Consider the following 21,345-nt stretch of genomic DNA (forward strand, 5'->3'; position numbering starts at 1 on the left):
ACTTCTTTTGGTATTACAGAGTATCTCTGTTCCATATAAAGGCTATTTCTGCATGAAGTCAGCAGAAGGCAGAACTCGCTACTGCGCTTACTTCCCTGCCTCAGCAAGCCCTTCTGCCGTGTCTGAAGGGCCAGAAGAGGAAGCCTACTGCTCTCTCCCATCTTCCATCTGAAGAAGGATATGGCACTAATTTGTCCTTCGGTGCACACAGGAGCAACACTAGTAGAAGCCACTGGTGGCACACCCTGCACAAAATAAACAACTCCACATTATGCCTTCCGTACCTGCTAGTGTTTCGATATTGTAAAGATAGTGGTCTAGGAAACAGGAGCTCAAAAAGAAGCTGGAAAATGCTGCTTCCTCCTACCGGGCATCTTCCACGCCAAGAGACTTTTTTACATGACTTTAATGTTTTGTGGCAGAGCTTAAACTGAAGAGTCAGGTTTTTTCTAAGCTAAGCTCTGTCATGTCGGTGTTTGTACTGAAACATATAAAAGAAAAATAACTGGTTTTGTACCCTGCTGGGTCCTCAAGAAAGTGAGAAGTTGCATATACTGGGGGTTATGAGGAATATAAATACTCCTCTAATTAAAAAAAATTCTAAAGACATGGGGTGCTTTTGGGTCCATAGCATATATAAGCACACATCTTACTTGAAGAATACATCCCATGCTATTGTTAGGTGCAAATCCATTAAAACAGTGTATATTATGCATTGCTGAAGAAGAAGAGTGTGTCAGCTGGAAAATACTGATATTTAAGGCACTACCTGGTAGTAATTTTTATTACAGTGTGTGCTATTATCCTACAGTATGTAGAATATCAGAAATGCTTCTTGGCTTTTCCATGATTCCTCTCAGGCTTTCAAATCACAAACCCAACTTCTCTGTGGATTTTCGCTGCACAGTGGTATCTTAGAGAACGCTAACTCTGAGCCTGAACCAAGGAAGCAACTTTTATAGCAGGTGACTGCTCCCAGAACTTTATAGCAGTGACTTAGTTGGACCAAATGGCCCTTAACTCTTAACAGAGCCATTTCTCAATTTTCATGAAGTTGAGCATGCTACTTGCAAAGCTCTATATGGAATAGCATGTTAAAGCTGTTAAAAGAAATCACCTGCTTCAAAAATAGACCTTGTATTTAGAGAAGTCATGGAGCCAAGTTACCCCAAGCACACATCATCCCCTCAGTATTTCTGCAGCTCTGTTAATATTTAATTTTAACTGTATGCTATGCAGAAGTTATTTTTGCAGGGAAAAAAAAAAGCTATTAAGTTACTAAGTCTGTTTCTAGCTTGCATCATAAATCAAAGAGAAGTTACCTCACTTGAGCTACAGAGTTTCGTAGCTTTGACTTTAGGTGTGCAAAATTGGAAGTTTCTTCCTGGATAGTTCACTTTGCAAGGTGATTAGAGATGTTGTAGGACATTCTGCTGTTAAAGATTTCAGATACAAAATAGGTATGCAAGTCTTGAGTACAAGTCTAGACTTCTTATGCTTCACATGTTTAGTAGAAAATAAATCCAGAATTACGGCAGCTGGAAGTTTAATTCAGAGTTTGGCAAAGAATAATCATCTCTAGAAAAAAACTGTTAAAGCCTATCACATTATTTTTACAAGGAAATATGTTTTTTATTTCTAATTGCAACCTTAAAATGGACTGGCCCAAAACTGTAATAAGACATAACATAAAACAGTATGAAGCCGTTTTTATAAGAAATAATATGGGGACAAGAATGCTCAGAGAAATAAATGTTTTTGCCTGGCATACTCTCCTTTATCACCACACGTTACTCCAACCACCATAAGCTTGTGGCTGCATTGGCTGAGGAATCATGAACAGACATTTCCAAGCATTTTCACACTCTTTTGAATATGCAGATCTGAATGATAACAGGCCATTTCAAAGATAGAATGAGCCATAACATTCTTAATGCACATAAAATTGATCTATGTATTTTTTTGAAAAAGTGATATTTTCAAAGCTGTTTTTTGGATTGCTGTCACTCTGGATGAGAAGCTGTAAGACCAGAGAGAGGTTGGGATGAAAGCTACCATGTGCTGCTTCACAAAGTTTCACTTTCTGAATTGCAGTGCCCTTCCTATTAAAGATCCTCACGTAGACAGTGCCTCTCCGGTGTATCAGGCTGTGCTTAAAACTCAGAACAAGCCTGAAGATGAAACCGAAGATTGGAGTCGCCGTTCTGCCAATCTGCAGTCTAAGTCTTTCCGCATCCTTGCCCAGATGACTGGAACGGAGTACAGTAAGTACAGTAAAACATCCCCTCATCCTGATTTTAGATTCATGTCTTTATTTTCTTACCCCAGTATTAGTAACTGATACTCAAGGAAGACTCATGTCCAGCTTGTAGTCATTGTCAGTGAGGGGTAGGGTCGGAGAACCCTGGATGTAACTTGAGGGCACTAGGAAATCAAAGTGTTCAATCTCACCTTATGCTTTATGAAGAAAATTCTTTGAACTACCATGGGTCTCACCATAAAAGTATAACAGACTATACAGTAAAAGAGCATTTACGACCGCATAGTTCTTCTTACTTACAAATCAAATCTGTGCAGCATAATCTTCCATTTTCCAGCAGCCTAGACTTACAAAGTTGTTCATTTGTTAGAAAAAAAGATAAACAACTTATGTCTCTTGTAACAGTCTTTTATAGAAGTGACTTCTGGAGGTCAAAAAAAGTCATGGATCACCATGTGTATTGAATCTATGGTTCTCTATCAGCTCTGTTATCTAAAACTAGATCTGCTATGAATGTCATGGGAGCTTGAACTTTGTTGCCTGTTGCCTATGGAAATGTTTCTCTGACCACCTGATACTAACCTCAGATCTTGTTTCTGATCTAGAGAATAGGAAGTTCAGGGACCTTTCCCACATCAGGGAAAGGTATTTCCTCCTCATATAAACTGGCTGCTGCCTCTCATGCTTTCCTACAAAACAGCAGGTCCTCTCTGTAGAATCATTGCCTACAGCTGTGAAACATATTGCTAATAAATGAATGAGAAAGTAGTTGTAATAGCTTCTTTCCTACTGACATCCTTCTTCCTAGCTCTAGGGAACTGCTCCTCTTCATGCTGTTCTTACAAAATCCATTGCAGCAAAGTCAGCATGAATGCACCTTTAAATAGGCTTTTGATACGTTTCTAAATAACTTATAATTTCATCATAAAGCCAATTTCTTCCTTTCTTTTTTAACTGAAACATTTTTTTGCCTGCAGTGCAAGATCCAGACGAAGAAGCCCTGAGGAGGTCAAGGTAGGCAACTCCCTATGGCTTTCTCCTTACTGATAACCAAATAATGTTTTAAAACAGCATTAATATGAACGTACATTATTATCTTTTTGTCTTAAAATATTCTAATATATTTACTCAAAAATCGCTAAAATTAAATGCTATCAGTGAGAGGCATTTGAATGAAAAGGATAACAAATTAGCATGTTTTTAGGAAAGACAGTGCAAAACTCCTGAAGTGTGTGTTTAAATCTGAAAGCTCTCTGCACATGCAACTTTCGTGTAATTTACTGAGTGTGTGAATGCAATGAGTTCCTAAGACCAAGCCCTGTGTAACTACTTGATTGTGTAACTGGATGAAAATGTATGATGTTGTGATAGCACTGCAATCTGTGAGCAATTTATTTGGATGACCCTGTGACTGACATTTGATTCTCCTGAAATGATACAGTAAAGGAATTGTTTCCATCCATATCCATAATCATTTGCTTATGTTTTGTTTGGAATAAATACAACCCAAATTTGTAGAATATGGAAGCACAGGACTGCTTTTGCTAGTGGATAAATGTATTTGTTTTGTATGATCTACCAAAAACACTGAAAAAGTGGATATGTTCAGAAATATAATAAGGAATTAAAGATTTATCATCATCTTATGTTGTCCTGCACAGCCGGGAAATAGATTTATTAGAGATTCTTATATTGAGCTTAAAAATTGCAGTTGAATTGGAGCACCCTGCATGCAAGCCTGATTTTCTGTTTGCGTACTTCAAATCCCTCTATCGCGTTAGCTACTCTAAGCCGCTGGCTGGGTTTGTGATGTGTTTGATACTCAATCCACTTTCTCTTCTTTGTCTTTTTTCTTTTTACTGCCATGTGCCTTCTATAAAGGTTTTGAGCTTTTGATCACAGTGCAAGTTACAAATGTTGAATCAGTGAGAAAGATGTCTTTCGTCTTCTCTGTGAAAATACAATAAGTATACTTTCAGTTTATGTTTGCTATAAACCTTCCATTGCAGTTCACCAAAGTTCATGGCTAGGTGCCTGACATCAGGCTTGACATTACATCCCTCACAGATTTATTTCTTCCCTCAAATGTGCAAGCCCAATTCTTATTAAATGTATTGTGCATTATCTGTTTTGATGTAATAGCACACATCCAAATCCTTATTATGATGGGATTTAAAGTGTTGTGCTGAACTTAACCGTCCCCCATATACATCTGAGAGTAATATGTTGTTTTAAAGAAATAATCTTTCTAGCTGTAGTCTGTGGCTTTGGAAAATACTAGATATTGGAAACTTAACATGGTATCAGATATGTTGAAAATAATTATCTAGGAACACATCAACATGTGTAAATTGCACGTTCTATTCAGTGTAACTTAAAGTACGTGACTATATCCACTGTGCTTTCCACATTTTCTGCAGTTTCAAGGTATCACTGTGCTATCCTTTTTTTCACAAGGACAGTTATGGTTATGAGTATATTTAAGCACAGCTGTATTACCTAAAGAGGTTTAAGGGCATTCATTGGTAGTAGAGGCAGAAGGGAATATATACTAGGTAGTCATAGGGATACACAGTGCAACTGGCATGAGCTCTGGTGCAAGGAATGAAATGGGGTCTCCTTCCTACCTAACTGATAGTGCTTGCCCCATCTTGGTGGCTTGGTACCTACCTCAAACGTTGCACATACTCCACTGCAGATTTGGTAGCAACAGACCTGCTTATGCGTGCATCCATCATATACTGCTCTTTTGGGCCTATTGGACCCCTTGTGTTTAATCTTTTGGCAAGGCCCCTGCCACTTTTGATTTTGTAAAGGATGGAAGGACTTATATCAGATGCATACTTTAACTCCACTCTTCCAGCACAATAATGGAGTAGAAACTCCTCTTCAGTTTTCATGGAACTGTGGAACCTTAGTCTTGCCAAATTCAGTGCTGCATTAATCCCACGCTGTGCTGGCATTCTGGAAAAATCCTTCACGTTCCAAAACTTAAACTGCCAGAGATTCCACAGTGTGGGGAATTTTGGTCTTGGGGTGTGCTGTGACCGATCTCTCTCTGGTGCTTTCTCTTGTCTCTTTGTGTCAGCTCTTCAGTGTAGTCAGCAAGAACTGCATGAAATGGTGATCAGGTTTCTTCCAAACACCCGGGGAAAAGAAAATTGAAAAAAAAAAACATGTAGCTTATTTTTGGTAGAACTGTTTTACATAAAAATACTCACTTCTAGATTGCTGCTTCTAACTTCATGACATATGCTCTGAACAGAATCCATAAAGCTTGGGAATTTTCAGGGGGCAAAATATTCCTTTCAGTTAATATTAATGAGCGCATTGCATGATTGTCCTTTGCTTATGCTACTGCTATTTTGAAGGCACACGTAAGATTATAACTTGCCATGAAAACTTTCCATTGCTGTTGTGATGATTGTTACGGAATATTTTCTGGAAAGATGGTATCCATTTCAAGCCAAACAGATGTTTCTGAATACCTTTTCCTTGAATGGAAGAATATATCTTTAAAGCAGTAAGGGAATTCTTAAATTTCATGTAAGACCCTGTGTAGCTAGTATGCTCCAATGTAACTTGAAAAAATGCCATCATGCATCTTCGGCATTTCAGCTAGGAATACTTTATATCTTTTAATTACTTAAAAGCATAAAAGATAGTTTGAGAAGTCATACATCAAGACTCCTTTAGGAATGGTTACTTGCATGACACTGTGTTAATAGGAGCAGGAGATTAAGAAATATCAGTGAATTTGTTGGCATTTACTCTGTTTATTGTTTTGTGCTTTATTCAGCCTGAGGAGTAAAACCAGCCCAGTCTGTTCATTTCTGTTTGACTGGTTTCACTCTCAAGTTCCGCTGCATTAACACAATTGTCTTGCATTTTGGGTGTAAATAATGAGGGGGAAATTACCTTGTTTGCAGTGAATCAAATACGTTTTGCAAATAACAAGAACATTTTATTTTCCATTCTGTTTGATAGACTTCCCCTTGACTGTGCTCTTATCCCACATCCTCCTCCTTCCCCTTTGTATTTACAAAAACTGAATTTAAACTATAGAACATCTAGAAAAGATTAAATCCTGAGAGGTGCTTGAACATTGCTTACAACTTGCTTGACCACCCCAGTCTGCAATCAAAGGTAGCTAGGGGTGTTCGCAGGAGGTGGCCAATACTTCACAGGACTGTGCTTTGAAAATCCCATGTTATTCTGCTTTTTGACACTAATGACCAGAAATATTTATGCAAATGTCAACACTTATACTCACTTATGCTGAGAAAAGCCATAGAAAAGTACTGCTGAAACCTGTGGCTATGGTCCTTACAGGAAGGACAGCAGGATACATATAGGCTGACCTAGGTGTTACAGAATGGAAAATATTTGCATTAATTTTGCTCTTGTATGGACTTAACTTTCACTGACTGCTCAGTTCGGGGGGGGGAGGGAGAAGCCGAGAGAATCTGCCGGCAGGAAAACAATGGGATTACACTGCGTTTCTAGCAAAAGCAGTCCTGTAATACCAAGCACAAGTCAAAGAATATGAAGTTATATCAAGTTACTTCTCAGAAATTAACAACTGCAAAACCTTTCATACATGATCCAAAAAGGATCACCCAGCCTTCTTTGCACTGATTTGAAAGCTGAGGAAAAGATCCAAATAAATTGCCATTACCCTAGATATAAGGCAGGGGAGTGGTAGCCATGGTCCCTAACCCCTTTCTTTCTCCCTCCTTTCTTTCTTTTCTGTGTGTGTCTCTCTCTCTGTCTCTGTCTTTCTCTCTCTTTCTTCACGCCACAGGGAAAGGTTTGAAACGGAACGTAACAGCCCACGCTTTGCCAAATTGCGCAACTGGCATCATGGCCTATCAGCGCAAATCCTTAATGTTAAAAGTTAAAAGCCCACATTTAGCAGGCAAATACATGAGACAGAATTACAGTAAAAAATTAACTGCTGTCTTGAGTTAGAGCCTAAGAGTGTTATGCACACAGGAAAGACTTACTGCTAGGGTCTTTCTCCGAGTGCCTGTCTTCAGTAGATTTCTGTTGTTAGCCTGGTATCCATTCACTGTCACCAAAAGTAAAAATAATGATACAAGCCGGTTTATGTTCTTCGTTATAAAGTAGAATAGCTTTTATCCTTTACTATACCAAATGTAACTTCAGTATACAGGAAAGCATCACTATTGTACTCTCTTGACTTTAATTCTAGAAGAAAATGAGAGGGAAGTTATTGACACTATTTCTTTAGGAGGAAGAAGAATGAGACTTTTACTGAGTTTTACTGCTGTAAAGATAATTAAGTAGGAGAAAGAGATGAAAAGGAAAACTGACCGAGCCTGGCCTAGACTTTGCTAAATGTACAACATACTTAGTTTGCATAGTTGAATGATGCCGTTTGCAATAAGATACTAGCTATGTGAAGTTATATTTCTTCAATATATTATACTGGTGGAAGTAATTCGTTGAAACCATTGCTGTAAGTTTTCTGTTGGAAACCTGAATTTGTCATTATATGAAAGCTAGAGATAGCTGTGGTTGCTCAGGATCTGTGAGGAAATGATATTTTGCTAGAGGTGATTTAGGAGTGAGTAGAATATATAGTATTACTGGTGCACTGAAGTTTTTAAAAGCATCTTGTAAGTTTTAAGGAATATGTTGCCCATTCTGTATTGCTCTTGCTTTGACCCACATTTTTTTCTGTATATAGCAGCATGCTTTACCTGAAATAAAGTTTTAAAACTAAAATAATTATGTGCCTGTTTTACACAGTACTTTATTCTGTTTTAAAACAATAACTGCTTCAACTGATTATTGAAAGAAGAACTTTTCTTTCCACAATAGAAAATTTGGTCAAAAAGCTTTCCCCTATTACCTATAATTCTTACTGACCTTTAAGTTATCTGAATTAGAATAAACCTGACAAAGCAGTTGAAAGAACAACAACAGAAATGAACAAATAGGTGTGAATGAAAACAAAGCATAATTAAGAGATGTTAGATGACAACCTATTGATAATATCATTTAGCATTGCCATTTGAATAATATGCATTCTCTGGCAACAATGTATTAATTTGTGCCCATGAGGCATTGCTGGTGCTTAGAATGGGATCTTTTTGTTTCAACACTACAACAATGTTTTGCTTTTAAGCTGTGTCAATGAAGATATGGCAAACGTATACCAAAGGCCCCAAATATTTCTATTTTCTGTTTGCAGTACATGAAGAGCAATGTCACTTCCCTTTCTAGTTTATGCTCTGATCATTAAGTGAAACAGAAAATGCAACTAAATTAAACTGTTTGTGGTTTCCATAGGAACAGTTGATGTTAGCCCTCAACAATCTGCATTACGAGTCCTTAGCGTTGATAGAAGCAAAAGTTTCTGGTGATAAAACACTGGTCTCTGCAATGGAAGGTTGATTCTGTTGCAAGCCCAGCCTACAGCCCTCAATTTTCTTTTTTTTTTCATTAACTTCTATAAACTGCAAATTAGGTACCTTTATCTGGTAGCAGTAATTCTGATCAGAGAGATTAGTGCATGAGATTAGATGGAACCTTTCATACTTTTTGCTGCTTCCAAACATCTGGAATTTATGTCAGCAGTCCATATAAGAACAAAGTTCATTTAAACTCCCATTGTTTTTCTGTGTTATAAAAGGAAGGAAAAACTACCGTTCATGGAGGATTTTGCATGAATCAACCAAATACTGGAGTCTTTAAAGGAAAAAAAATCTAGCTATCATACTTTAAAAAAAATAGTAATTTTTCAGTATTATTTAAGAGTACATGAGCACTAGTTTCTTTTAAAATGCATTTCACTTTTCTTAGATAAGTACCATAGCAATTCAGTAAGCATGCCATTTAATACAAAACATTCATTTATATTTTCCTTATGGAAACACAGATTCTGATTATACCATCTCATTAGTGCCTGTGGAAAATCAGCATAACTGCATGAAATAAGAAAACATTTTAACTTTTTCCTGAATGTTGCTAAGATCAAACTTTGGTTCAGAGTGGGTGGATTTTATTTATATATGGGAAATTTTGATAGAATTTAAAATATCAATAGACAATTGACCTTTTTTTTCATAAGCATCAAATGTACCTAAGTAAAAATACCTTCACATTCTAATTTTCAACAAAATTAAATGGTTTTCTGAATAAGTAATAATACAGCGTTTTCACTTAAATAGGAATTGTGTATCCTTAATGTTTTATGAACATAATACAGATACTATTTGTTTTTCAAATAGTCCTAGTGCATGTAGTGTAATGGAAAAGAAAATGTCTAGATTATATCTCAATGCTTACACTTAATGTTATTTTTAAAGGTATTTTTTAATAATCAGAAAAGCATAGTTTGATCAGATATGAAATTAATGCAGATGTAACTAAGGAACCCCTTCCCCTTAACTCTGCTTCAGTGGATTTAATGATAAAAATTCAGTACATATAAACCATGTAATCCGATAGAGAAATAGTTGTAATCCTTTTTCCTGGAGGATACAAAATAGAATCTAAATACTCTCCAAGCTTGTAGAATTTCAATTCTTTATGTAATTACAGAAAAAAAGTAATAGAAGAAATCTTCAATAGTTGGTAACTTGGAACTTTTGCAAAGATAAGAACTTTTGTGAAGGAATCCTTAAGGCAAGACTGTTTACTACAGCATATTTCTACTGCTTAGTCCAGTCCCTCTCAAAAAAATCTCCCAAGTGATGGCCTTTGTTAATTAAACTGTCAGTCAATTTTTTTCTATCCAGTTTCTTGTTTATATTTAGACTAGTAATTCCTTAACTCTTACTCCTCAAAAATCTGCCTTATGTTGTCATGGCGATCTTCAAGCCCAGAAAACGAATGTTATGGATCTTTCTTTATATAACTATTAAAAGGCCTTGGTTTTCCCTCCTGAGTAGGAGGCAGACTTCTTCTGTAAGGTGGAGAAATTGGGCTGGATTTGTCATTCTACTACATCTCATTGCTAGAGACTGTAACAGGCATAGGCCTGATAAGAAATCATTAACAGCTTTAAGAAACCACTAGCTTTGTTCTAGCAAAAGGTCAAGTCTGGCCTGGTTATGCCCTATTTTTAATATGTCCAGGCTTATCTCACTGTTTGTTGCTTCTGATTGACCAACCCCATTTTGCAGTGTTTCTTGACCATTTGCAGAAGTCTGCTGGTTTGCCTAGGTATATTAGTCTCAGTTAATGACAGTGAGGCTTCAAATAGGTTCCTGACTGAAGACTCGATGAGTCATGTAATTCTTTAAAATAGCACTGATGATAGGCAGGTCTATCTGTCCTACGCTGAATATATTTTGAATCATGACTGCTCTCTGAGTAGAGGACAATGGTTGGTGACAATATTGTCTTCTAAATAACCACTGTACCAAAAATAAAGTAAAATGCAGGATGTGCATAGTGATATTAACCCCCTGCCCTTCACAATATTGCCAGTAAAGCATAGTGTTATAAGCATTTAATGAAGATACAGCAAAGCTGATGCCAGTAGGAAATCAAAACCAAAAGGCCTTCCAGGTAAATCTGCTTGTCTGGTTATGACACAGGGAAATGCTCATTTTCTGCTGTGGTATAAGACCGTTTGATCTAAACTAACCTGTTTCCTGAATACTGCTGCCTTGCCTTCTACTCAAATGGTCTCCTCCTCACCGCCTACGGCGCTTAGTTTGCGGCAGGAATACTGACTTGCATGCATTGTGCGCTGATGGGACGTGGCTAGAGTGTGACTGTAGGAAAGCAGGCATGAGAACTTGACCTCTCTTCCTTTCATGCATGAAGAAATTACAAAAGCAGAAAGGTTCTGTGGCTCCTTCCCTTGCCTCCCTCTTTTCACCCCTGCCTGCATGGGAAGGAGAGTAAGTTTTTGCTATGTAATAAATACAGAGATCGCTTTCTTTTCATTGCGGTTTCTCTGTCATTATGCACAACTGTGTGAAGTGTATCTTCAGCAGTGAGGAACAAGTATTTTAGGGACTACTTTATCACTTTTGAAAAGTCCAACTCTTGTTTATCACAGAGCTGTCTGAAGCCTTCTCCAGGGGCAGAAGAGGTGACAACAATTTTTCACTTGTGCACTCAAGTTCCCGCAGGGATTAAGTTGATTTTGTGGCTTCTTTAGCAGTGTCTACCATGAGTTTCAGTGACTGGGACTATCATTACACTATTGTTACATGTATCAGAAAATACATGGATACTTGTACAAATTTTAGTTTGCAAAGTTAAAAAGCTAGAATTTTGGTATAGTACATAGTAGTACCAGATAATGACTTTCTTTAATCAGCCTTTAATCAACAGCTTTCTGCAATATATATGAAAATGAATTGACTAAAATTTGCTCTCGAGCACAATAACATTGTTCTACCGCTGCTTATCAAAGCTATCTGACACCATGAAGACAAGCTAAGGCACTTTGATTGGTTTGCCAGAATTTCCAATGATTAGCGTTGCTGACCTGCCCAATCGCCAAAAACTTCCTATCTGTACGCTAATCAGATTACCAACATCCTTTTGAAAGATATACCTTATTTTTCCACAACAGCCCATGAAATAAAGGAGACTTCTATAGGTAGCTTTCTCATTTAAGGAACATAACTGCAAAAAAGAATAATGAGCACATAGGTTTAATCTATTCTGATCCCCACTTACCCTGTAGCACCCAAAGAGTGACAAAAACGTAGGAATAGTGAATTAACTCAATTGTCTTTATGGAATTCTGGGTGAAACCAGAAGGGAAAATTGCTCAAATACAATGTCTTTCTTCCCTCAAATAATCCTGGAAGTTCTGTGGGAAAAATGAATTGAGAGAGCATAAATTCCCTGTTTTCAAGCCAGTTCTCTGTAGAACCAATTGATCAAAGATGGTGACCATAAGGTATGGTGTATCCATTTGAATGTACTCACTTAAAATTGAAAGAGTGAGGCCTCCAAATGAAATCAGCAAATACCATGAAGCTTTTCTCAACATAGTTCATAGAGAAAGCAATGCATAAACTAACAGAGCTTGTTAAAGCTCAAGATTCAATTTTGTGTGAGGGTGTGTGTACTGACCTATATTTAACATCTCATCTTTACCATCTCAGTCTTCTGCATGTTCCTGTCCAGCACTTAACTTTTGCATGGGCAGAAGTTAACATCACTTTCATTCCTACTGTGCAACCTTTAAGATTCTCATATGCATCCTTCTGCTGATGTAGATGGCTAACCAAGGTACCAGTGCACAATGCTAACTTTCTCTCTGACTAATCCCTTGCATTGCCTTCAGTCCAACAAGGAAAAAGCAGTGCTTGCGTGTAGCAGGCTTTCCAGCAAGCACGTGTAACCCAGAGGTACTCACTCGTGGTCTGTGGATCATCAGACCGGCTCCCAGAGCTTTGTTTAGGGTGAGCTGGAGAACTGGCTGATAGCATAGCACTGGCACTACTTCCTTTTATTCTGCTTCTAAATTGCATTAATGTCAGCAAAATTACGCTAAATACTAATAACTTCCTAATAGTTCATTTCCACGTAAGCATTTGTTGTAGTTGACCCAGAATTTTATATGATTACAAATGAGAGAGAGGAAAGGTAGAAAATCCTTAAGAGAATTTATGAAATAAAATGTAATCCACATTCTGAAAGAATGACAACGGCTCTAATTCATACTGCTTACTTGTTTGGTTCAGGAACTGAATAGAAAAGACACAGTAGTATATTTCAGATGCAGCTTCAAACTTAGGATAATACCATGTAGAGAAAGTATGAATTCTCTTACCATCGATGTGCACAAATTAAAAAGTAGCTCTAAAAAACTACCAGCTGAAATTGAGATCTATGGGTTCTTGTTCTTCTCTCAGCTTCCTGGAGAAAAGTGAAGTCATGATGAGAAAGAACACTTTCTCATCATATAATAATAATTTCCTGGTGTACAATACCTAAACTTGTTGTGCATTGGTTTTGTCTTTGTCTATAATGGTCACAAACACAAACTGAAAGTCCTGATCCTGTGTTCATATGCCTGCTGGCAGATACCTGTGCTTTACCAGTGGGCTATAAAAAGCTAGAGGGAACCATTCAGATAAAGCCAACTGCAAACTTAAGGCCAACATAGGGAATAATTATCTGAAATATATTCCAGCTCAAATTGCTCCACATACTCAGAATTTTGACGTCTTTGTTCTTTTCAAAGTGATGTGTTTACCAATAAGATAAATTCGAGTACATATACTTGCATGCCAAATATCACTATGTAAATCTTGGAAAAGAGTTATCTTAACTTTCATCAACACCGATGCTGCTGTATGTAGAGAGACTAGCTCTTCTTCTACCCCTTTTTTCTGATCCCATGCTAAAGTTTTAACTAAACCAGCATGATAGTTGTCTTCTGTTCTCTCCAGTTAACTGCCTATGATTTCTTTCTGTGTCTTATGGTGTCTTTGTTAAGATAACAAAAACATAGCTTGGGGGGAAAAAAAAAGATAAACAGTCTCAATAGTTTTATATTCATCTGACCATGGAAAAATTCTCAGCTGCAAACACAGAGGGGTAGAAATAGCCTCACTGGATCAGAACAGCAGTTAATCTAGCTCAGTGTCCAGTTTCCAACAATGTCAGTATCTCATGCCTTTGAGACAAAAATGTTTGGAAGGCAATAATGAAATAGCTTTAACACAACTTTATTCCCAAACACCCTATAAAAATTTTTTGAAAAATTATTTTGCGACTTCTGCTTCTTAAAAGGAAATTTTATTTGCAGGCAAATATGCTTATGTAAATATTAGTACATGTTAGGATGAAAGCTATTTTAAGTCTAATAAGGACAAGTCCTGCAAATCCACAATATACTACTAGAAAAACAGAATTTTTAATTTCAATAGATATAGACCCTGACAATCTGTAAGTCTTAAAACTATTTCCTCTTTAAAAAAAGGCCAATATATACCTGTCAGGTTTGATAGAAGGCTATTGGATGATCAATACAGGAAAATACTGATAAACTGAATAGTAATACTTCTTTTAAAAAATCATAATCTCTTTTTAAAGAGGGTGAGCTGATATTTTAAATACTCAGTTGGGATTCAGGAGAGCTTATTTCAGTTCTTTGCCCTGCCGTGGACCTTCTTTTTGACCATGAGCAATTCTATTAAGTTTTAGTTCCTCATTTGTAAAATGAGAAAAATATTGTGTTGCTCCATGAGAATATGGAGAAAAAAATCAACTATAGTATTCACTTATTGCTTCAGTACTGAAAGACAGAGAAGTGTTGAAGGGCCATGTGGTCTCTTAGGATGCCTAATGTTCCTTATGTCATCAGATCTTCGTTACAGATTAAATGATTCTGTGTCTACAACATTTTAATGGAACAGAGAGGAGCTATTCAAGAGAGAGAGTCTAGATCTGTTATTCTCTAAGGAGAAGGTAGATGGAAGGTGCACAAGCTCCACACGTCAGGTCATCTGTTACATGTACATGCTTGTTTGGGAATCTTTTATGTTTGGTTTCCAAAACCAAAATAGAATGGGAAAGTATTCCAATGTCCAGTACATACAGTTCAGATTCAACAGACTCATTTATTAGAAACTCTCTGAAGTTTCCTTAGGCTCTTTTTGGGATCCAATAGCACACACAAACTTGGCTTGCAAGTGAATTTTACATTTCATTACTCAAACTATTATAATTCTTGCTAGTGCGTGGGAGGGAAAGACTATTTCTATCGCTTCATTCACTCTATCTTTATGACCATATCATGTAGCATATTTTTATGAGAAGGAAACATTCATAATTTCCATTGTATAATATACTGTGTAATTGGGAAGACAGTATATTGCATAAATAAATCTTGTTTGAGATATATGTCCATTATTGAATAAAATGTGTGGGAGTTGCACTGTTCTTTCAGAACAGTCATTGACTAAGGCCCTTCTATCAAAAGGCATTTCAGCTGGGGACTAAAAGGGCTGCAGACAAAAAAAACATTAATATTAAATCTCTCCCAGATCACTCAAAACTACTATCCACTACTGTCAGTTATTTGAGCAGCCTGAATAGCCACAGAGATACAAACTGCTCATAATATTCTGAGCCAAATTCTTTCATGTTGTGAAGGTATTGACTTCACTGAGCCTGCCCCAGGGATGTATTTGACTCAAAAGTAAAATTAATTCTGCATTTAGTTAGCAAAAAAATGTTTGATTTTAAAGGCTGGAAATCCAATAGTCTGTTCCTCAAAATGCAAGTATTGACAGTAAGAGACACATCTGATCTTGAGCCTTTCTCACTGTCAGTCAAAGGGGAATTACTTCTGTTGACTGGGAAGAGAAATAGTTCCTGGAAGTAAAACTGTGAAGAAGTATTGTGTGCCTTTGAGCTCATCTTTCCCTTTACTCTCTGCCTTTTCCTTTGTTTTATTCTGTGGAAGTATGTTTACTATACTTCTCTCTCTCTTTTTAACCTTCACAACTCCCCTGCCATCATCACTCAATGTTATCCTATACTTGTACGCACATGGAAAAAGCTTTCGTGAAATCCTGACCTCAGTCAAGTGACGTTTTTCTGCATTCTTCAGTATAGCCACAGCTAGTGGAGCAGAAAAGTTTGGATCTGATTAATAGCAACAACAGAGGCCTAACACTGCTTCTGCCTGACCCCAGCTGCCTGCCTCTTGATCTTGACTATGATTTCTCACAGAATATTTGGTAACACTGGAAATAAACAATGCTTTATTCTTTTCAGGCTGTGACTGTGTTTTTTAACATTCTCGCATGATTATGGCTCTTAGTATACTAACACTTCCCCCAACACATGCACAGTTTCTAATCCATCCTCTTCTTGTTTCATCCTGGCTTTCCTATACCTTACGTTCCAGTGAACTCACGGCTTGGTTACCATAAAGTAGTGTTTGGTTTCTCATTGCTTTAGAGTGGTGAACCAATTGATCTTATTGGGCTATTTACTTTCAAGACAGGTTCTTCCATTCTGACCATAATAACATTCTTAGTCAGACAGCCACATCTGAGGGTCACTTCAGATCTATTTCTGGGTTTGAAAATCTGGCTTCAATTCATGTATTTTAGGGGTCACATTTTAGTTAGAGGTTTTAAAAACTGGTAGAGAACACCTATGCCCAAACCTTTGCTGATGTAAACTGGACTGGTTTTTATAACTGTATTGGAGCTAAACTAAGAGTATGTGACTGTACATATATACATGTACATGTACATACATAAACACAGAGAGAAATATATGAAATACTACTAATAATGTGGAAAATATTAAGAATAGCCTTCCAGACATAATGTAAGATAAAAATGATTGGAGCCCAACAAATCCACGTAAATAAATGCATGTATGCCTTTTTTTTGAAGGACTTTTCAGAAGGAAGGTTCAGTTGGGTAAATGAGGATGTTTGCTTTTTGTTTTGTAATTTTAGATCCCACTTAAGAAAAGTGTTCTCATTTGGCATATTTCAATTTTAAAGGTGTTGAAATTCCAGCACAATTCCTTAAAATAGGAAAGGACATAGCCACTAAATTGCTAAATATTGAGACTATCTCAATTACTTAATTGGATTTCAAACTTAGGAGTCTAAGGCTAAAGGATTCTATTCTTTATGAAAATACCTATGTCTTAACTTCTTACATAGATACACAATTGCTTGCACTTAAACTGATCAGTTATTTTTGTAAGCATGTATGTGTGTTTACAGAATAACAGCCTAATTGTCCATCACTGAAATTGAGGCTGACTTAATCCTCACCTCAGTGAAGGAATGATTTCACTTGTTTCTAATCCAACTTAGATTGAGAAATCTAGTACTTAACTTGGGTAGGACAGAGAATTTTTAAGTGATGCCAGACATATATAATCCATCTTGTGTGAGTCTTTGTTAACGATTTAACTGCTTATCACTTCAAAATATTGGATCCTTGAGGACTGCCCAAGTCTGATTATTTTTACCACTTGGAGTTGGCATCAGAATATGTTCTGCTGGAATATTATTGAAATTTTCTTTTAAAAGGGAACTTATTAAAGTCAAAACTATGCCTGAAATGATATACATAAATACAATATCTAATTTGTAACTGGTAATTTTCCTTCATTTTACTTTAATATTGAAACAAAGTTGTTTGCAATTGAGAAGAAGCATGCAGTAAACTTGCATATTTGGTGGGTTTCACTTGGAGAGCTGAAGAGGTTTCTCACAACTATATCTATGAGCAACCACTCTAGGATGCTTTTTGCAACCAAACATTTCTCCTCGACCCATCTTTGTTCTCCCTGTTGGGTTTTTTTGCCACCACTGGCAATTGCATTTACTTTATTCATACTGTATCCCCTCCTTTCACAGAGACAAAGAAAATTTTGCAGCAGCATCAGAAAACAGGTAATGTTTGCTCTGTGTGTGTGGCTTCCCTCCTATTCAGAGTTTACCTCCAATTTCCCCATATTGTTCTTACCTCAAAAACAGGAAATTTGTACACTGTTTGAGCAGACGATGAATGTAGAGGTTTCAACTAAGTAGGTTTGTTAGGCATTTCTTTCTAATGTAGACTTCAAAAAGCTCTGTGAAATGGGACAGGCAGGGATCATGTTTCTCAGAACTTACAAACCTGAAAAATAAGCAGCTTTTATCAAATGTACTTGAAATGGAGTATTGTCAGTTTGTGATGGAGTTTTGAGAAAAATTTCCATTTTAAACTTTGTCTAGATTGTTCAAGTTGTTTTTTAAATCTAAATAAGATTATCTTTTTGGTATTTTAAGAACACTTATATTCCAGATTCTTGCATATCTTGATTGATCCTCGATGGGTTATGAGGTTCAATACATAGTATCTCTGGAAGTAAGTTCTTTCATTTCAAAAGTTGTCTTCTCCCAAAGAATCTCAGCACAATTTGCAGTTACATATACAAATGTATTGTTTTCTATTAGTTCATATACTAAAACACACAAGTACTGAAACAAAGGTACTTCTTGAGTGAATCTGACCAATTGTTTAATGGAGCAAAGAAATGCCTCTTATTAGTTTGTCATGAAAACAATTCTGTCTCACTGCTTTCCTCTATCTTGTTGATTCCTGCCTAAACAATGTGCAACAACTTTTTATTTTTGTTTTTATAAGACTGCTCACATTTGAACAAAAGTTGCATAGAGTTAAAATCCAAGTGCCAGCATTATCATTACTAATGACACAAGCAATGGCAATTGGCACTTGAAGAGTAGGGAAAATTTATTTTTATTTTTAAATTAATTATGTCAAAAGAATGAAATAAACCCCTTGATTCCTCTATAACAACTGTATATAAACTAAATTGAAAAAACAAGTAACACATGTTAGCATTTCACTAGCAGTTTCATTTGTGTAAGTCATATACAGGGCTATGCAGCTGCTCCACTGAAATATCTTTTTTTATTTATTTATTTTATTTTATTTTACCAGGAACAATTTCTGATGTATGACTGGTGTTAGTGTCATACTACATTGCCTTAATCTTGCATGGTTTGTCATACCATAGCTTTTCTCCACCTCCATTATCATCACAGCTCTGCTATATGTGTCTTATTTTGATATTTCTAGCAATATGGTTTCCAGATTTAACACAAGATACCTTTTTTAATTCTTAAAGCCTTTCCTGGTCTTAAGCAGTAATAAACTAATAAACTGTCAAGATTTGTCATGAATTCATCTGCAATATCATGATGATCTCCTATAACATAAGGAATTTGGGGACACAAAAAGAGGACACTGGATATTTACAGATATAAATCTTCTTCCAGGAAAAAGAAAAGACAGGAAAATAAAGCCTTCGTTATTAAACCTAGACTTAACTTGATTTTTCAGTTATGAGGTTCAGCAATTTTGTTAATTATTTTTTTTCTGAAGGCTTTACTGCATATAAATAATAACTGCTGTCTTAAAGGGCCAGGTATTAGCATTCTAAAATGCTGCTTTATTTGGTATGGTAGACAGTAAGCACATGTATCTCTGAAAAACTAAAAAAAATCGAACAAACCTTTTTCTATTAAATCACCAGGTTCTTCTGTGGCTGGAATTCTGTCTCTCCTTCAAATACCTGCTATTACCTAGGAAATTGGTGACATGATAATAAATACCTCATTTACAAATGCCCTTGTAATCTTTGTTACCCAGGCCTACAGCTACTACACATGCGCCACAGTGTGTGACCTCAAGTATTTGGCATCCTCCTAAATCATGCACCATGGATGCCAACACTGACAGTGCTAAGCCAGTGGCCTCCAAAGGGTCTGTGAGGCTTGGAGCGAGTACAAGTCAGAGGGAGGCTGGTTTCATCACTACTGGCCAGAAAGTCCCTCTTACTTCATCCAGTAATCAAAGGTACACTGTGACGTGTAACTGCATAACTGACCTGGTTTGGAGCTTTGGAGTGGTTTGGTAATAACAACCTCTAACTCCTTCAGACAGAAATGCCCATTGCCTAAAAGGCAGATGTCCAAGTTCAACAAATTCCAGCAACTTCTAGTTCACGTGGGTTTTACGTTTTAAGTGGCACTCCTAAGGATCTCACCTATAATATTGAGAGTCATTAAGCACCTTCTGCAGAGAAACAGCAGCTAATATTATTCACTGTATTTCTACAAACATTCTCATATTCCAAGGCAAAACTCTTCCATGTTATGTCTTTCTCTAAACACCTTCTCCAGCACTTTTTTCTACAAATGCTACAATAAGAGATAATTTTTGCCCATTCATTTTTATTTTTGTTCCCTATATTTTCAATTCTTTACAAGAGATCTGTTGGAGGATTTGAAACAAAAAGAACTTCATGCATTACATAAAGGAGACTAAGTACTGCTTTAATAATCCACTTGATTGTTATTTGGACAGAAAGTCTCAGAACTTAGGAGTTTAGTGAGAGAAAGAAAGAAATGTAGTCTGCGCTTATTTTTTAAATGTTAGAGTGCGGTTTTTGCTGTGTTTTCTCATTATGGTTGTTAACCATTATTATCCTCTTAACTTCTACTGATCTGTGTTCCTTTTCATGAGTGAAAATCAGCTGAGAAGAGATATGTGTGTTTGTTTTCATCCATGTAACTTACTTACTCACATTGTGCATTTTATGTTTACCACAAATATGTAGATGTTTGAGAATATCCATTTCCTTTGATTTTCCTTAAAATGGAAAATACTGTAAAGATTAAAAGTGCACAGAATGACTGTATTAAAAAAAAAAAAACCAAGAACAAAACAAAAAACCAAAAGCAACCAACCAAACAACCAAAAAAACCCCACCACCACTCCATAACATAGGTAATAATCATAGAATAGTTTGGGCTGGAAGGGACCTTTAAAGATCATCTAGTCCAACCCCCCTGCCATGGGCAGGGACATCTTCAACTAGCTCAGGTTGCTCAAAGCCCCGTCCAACCTGGCCTTGAATGTTTCCAGGGATGGGGCATCTACCACCTCCCTGGGCAACCTGTGCCAGTGTTTCACCACCCGCATCGTAAACAATTTATTCCTTATATCTAGTCTGTTATAATGAAGCTGCTATAATAGATGACCTATTGTATAAAGCAGCATTCACATTTATAGGTTCTTAAAATTCTTCTGCATTCTTTCAGATTGAAAATCTAGAAAGGAGGCAATCTTGAGGAGAAAAAAAAAGTGATGTTATTTTATTTGAATATCTAAATAAAATTATTTAGAACTTATAGTGGTTAAACTAAAAACAGTCAAGTTGGTCTAAGCTGAATTAGTTACCAACTGCATATACTGTATGTAACCAGATGACTCTAATTTTTAAGGTTTATATCTACTTCATTTATATTTATTCCAATTCCTTGTTCTGTTAATATATTCTACCCTGCAGGAAGGTGATCAAGCTTCTACCATTTTAATCACATAAAAAGAACTATTGCAAACAGCGTGCAAGATAAAATTTGTTTGTATATTTCTTTTAAATTTTATAAGGTATTCCAGTATATTTGCATTTATTTTATCTGTATGTGTTTGTCCAGTTCAAACTTGTCTCCACACAGGTCCACGTCCACATATACTCTTCTCGGTTTTTTTTTCTTTCTTTTAAATATATATCACTGATTA

At 36.4% G+C, this 21,345-nt stretch overlaps 1 protein-coding gene across 1 annotated transcript in view; it reads left to right on the top strand.

Annotated features, from left to right (window-relative positions):
* LDB3 (LIM domain binding 3) overlaps positions 1–21,345 on the top strand; it is a 121,686-nt gene that overhangs the window by 72,702 nt on the left and 27,639 nt on the right. Inside the window, exons 7-9 of the mRNA XM_075154308.1 lie at positions 2,095–2,264; positions 3,238–3,274; positions 17,610–17,645. Coding sequence (XP_075010409.1) covers positions 2,095–2,264; positions 3,238–3,274; positions 17,610–17,645 — 243 coding nt within the window. The remainder of the gene's footprint in view (positions 1–2,094; positions 2,265–3,237; positions 3,275–17,609; positions 17,646–21,345) is intronic.

Source organism: Calonectris borealis, chromosome 7 (genome assembly GCF_964195595.1).
Source record: "Calonectris borealis chromosome 7, bCalBor7.hap1.2, whole genome shotgun sequence".
NCBI lineage: Eukaryota > Metazoa > Chordata > Aves > Procellariiformes > Procellariidae > Calonectris > Calonectris borealis.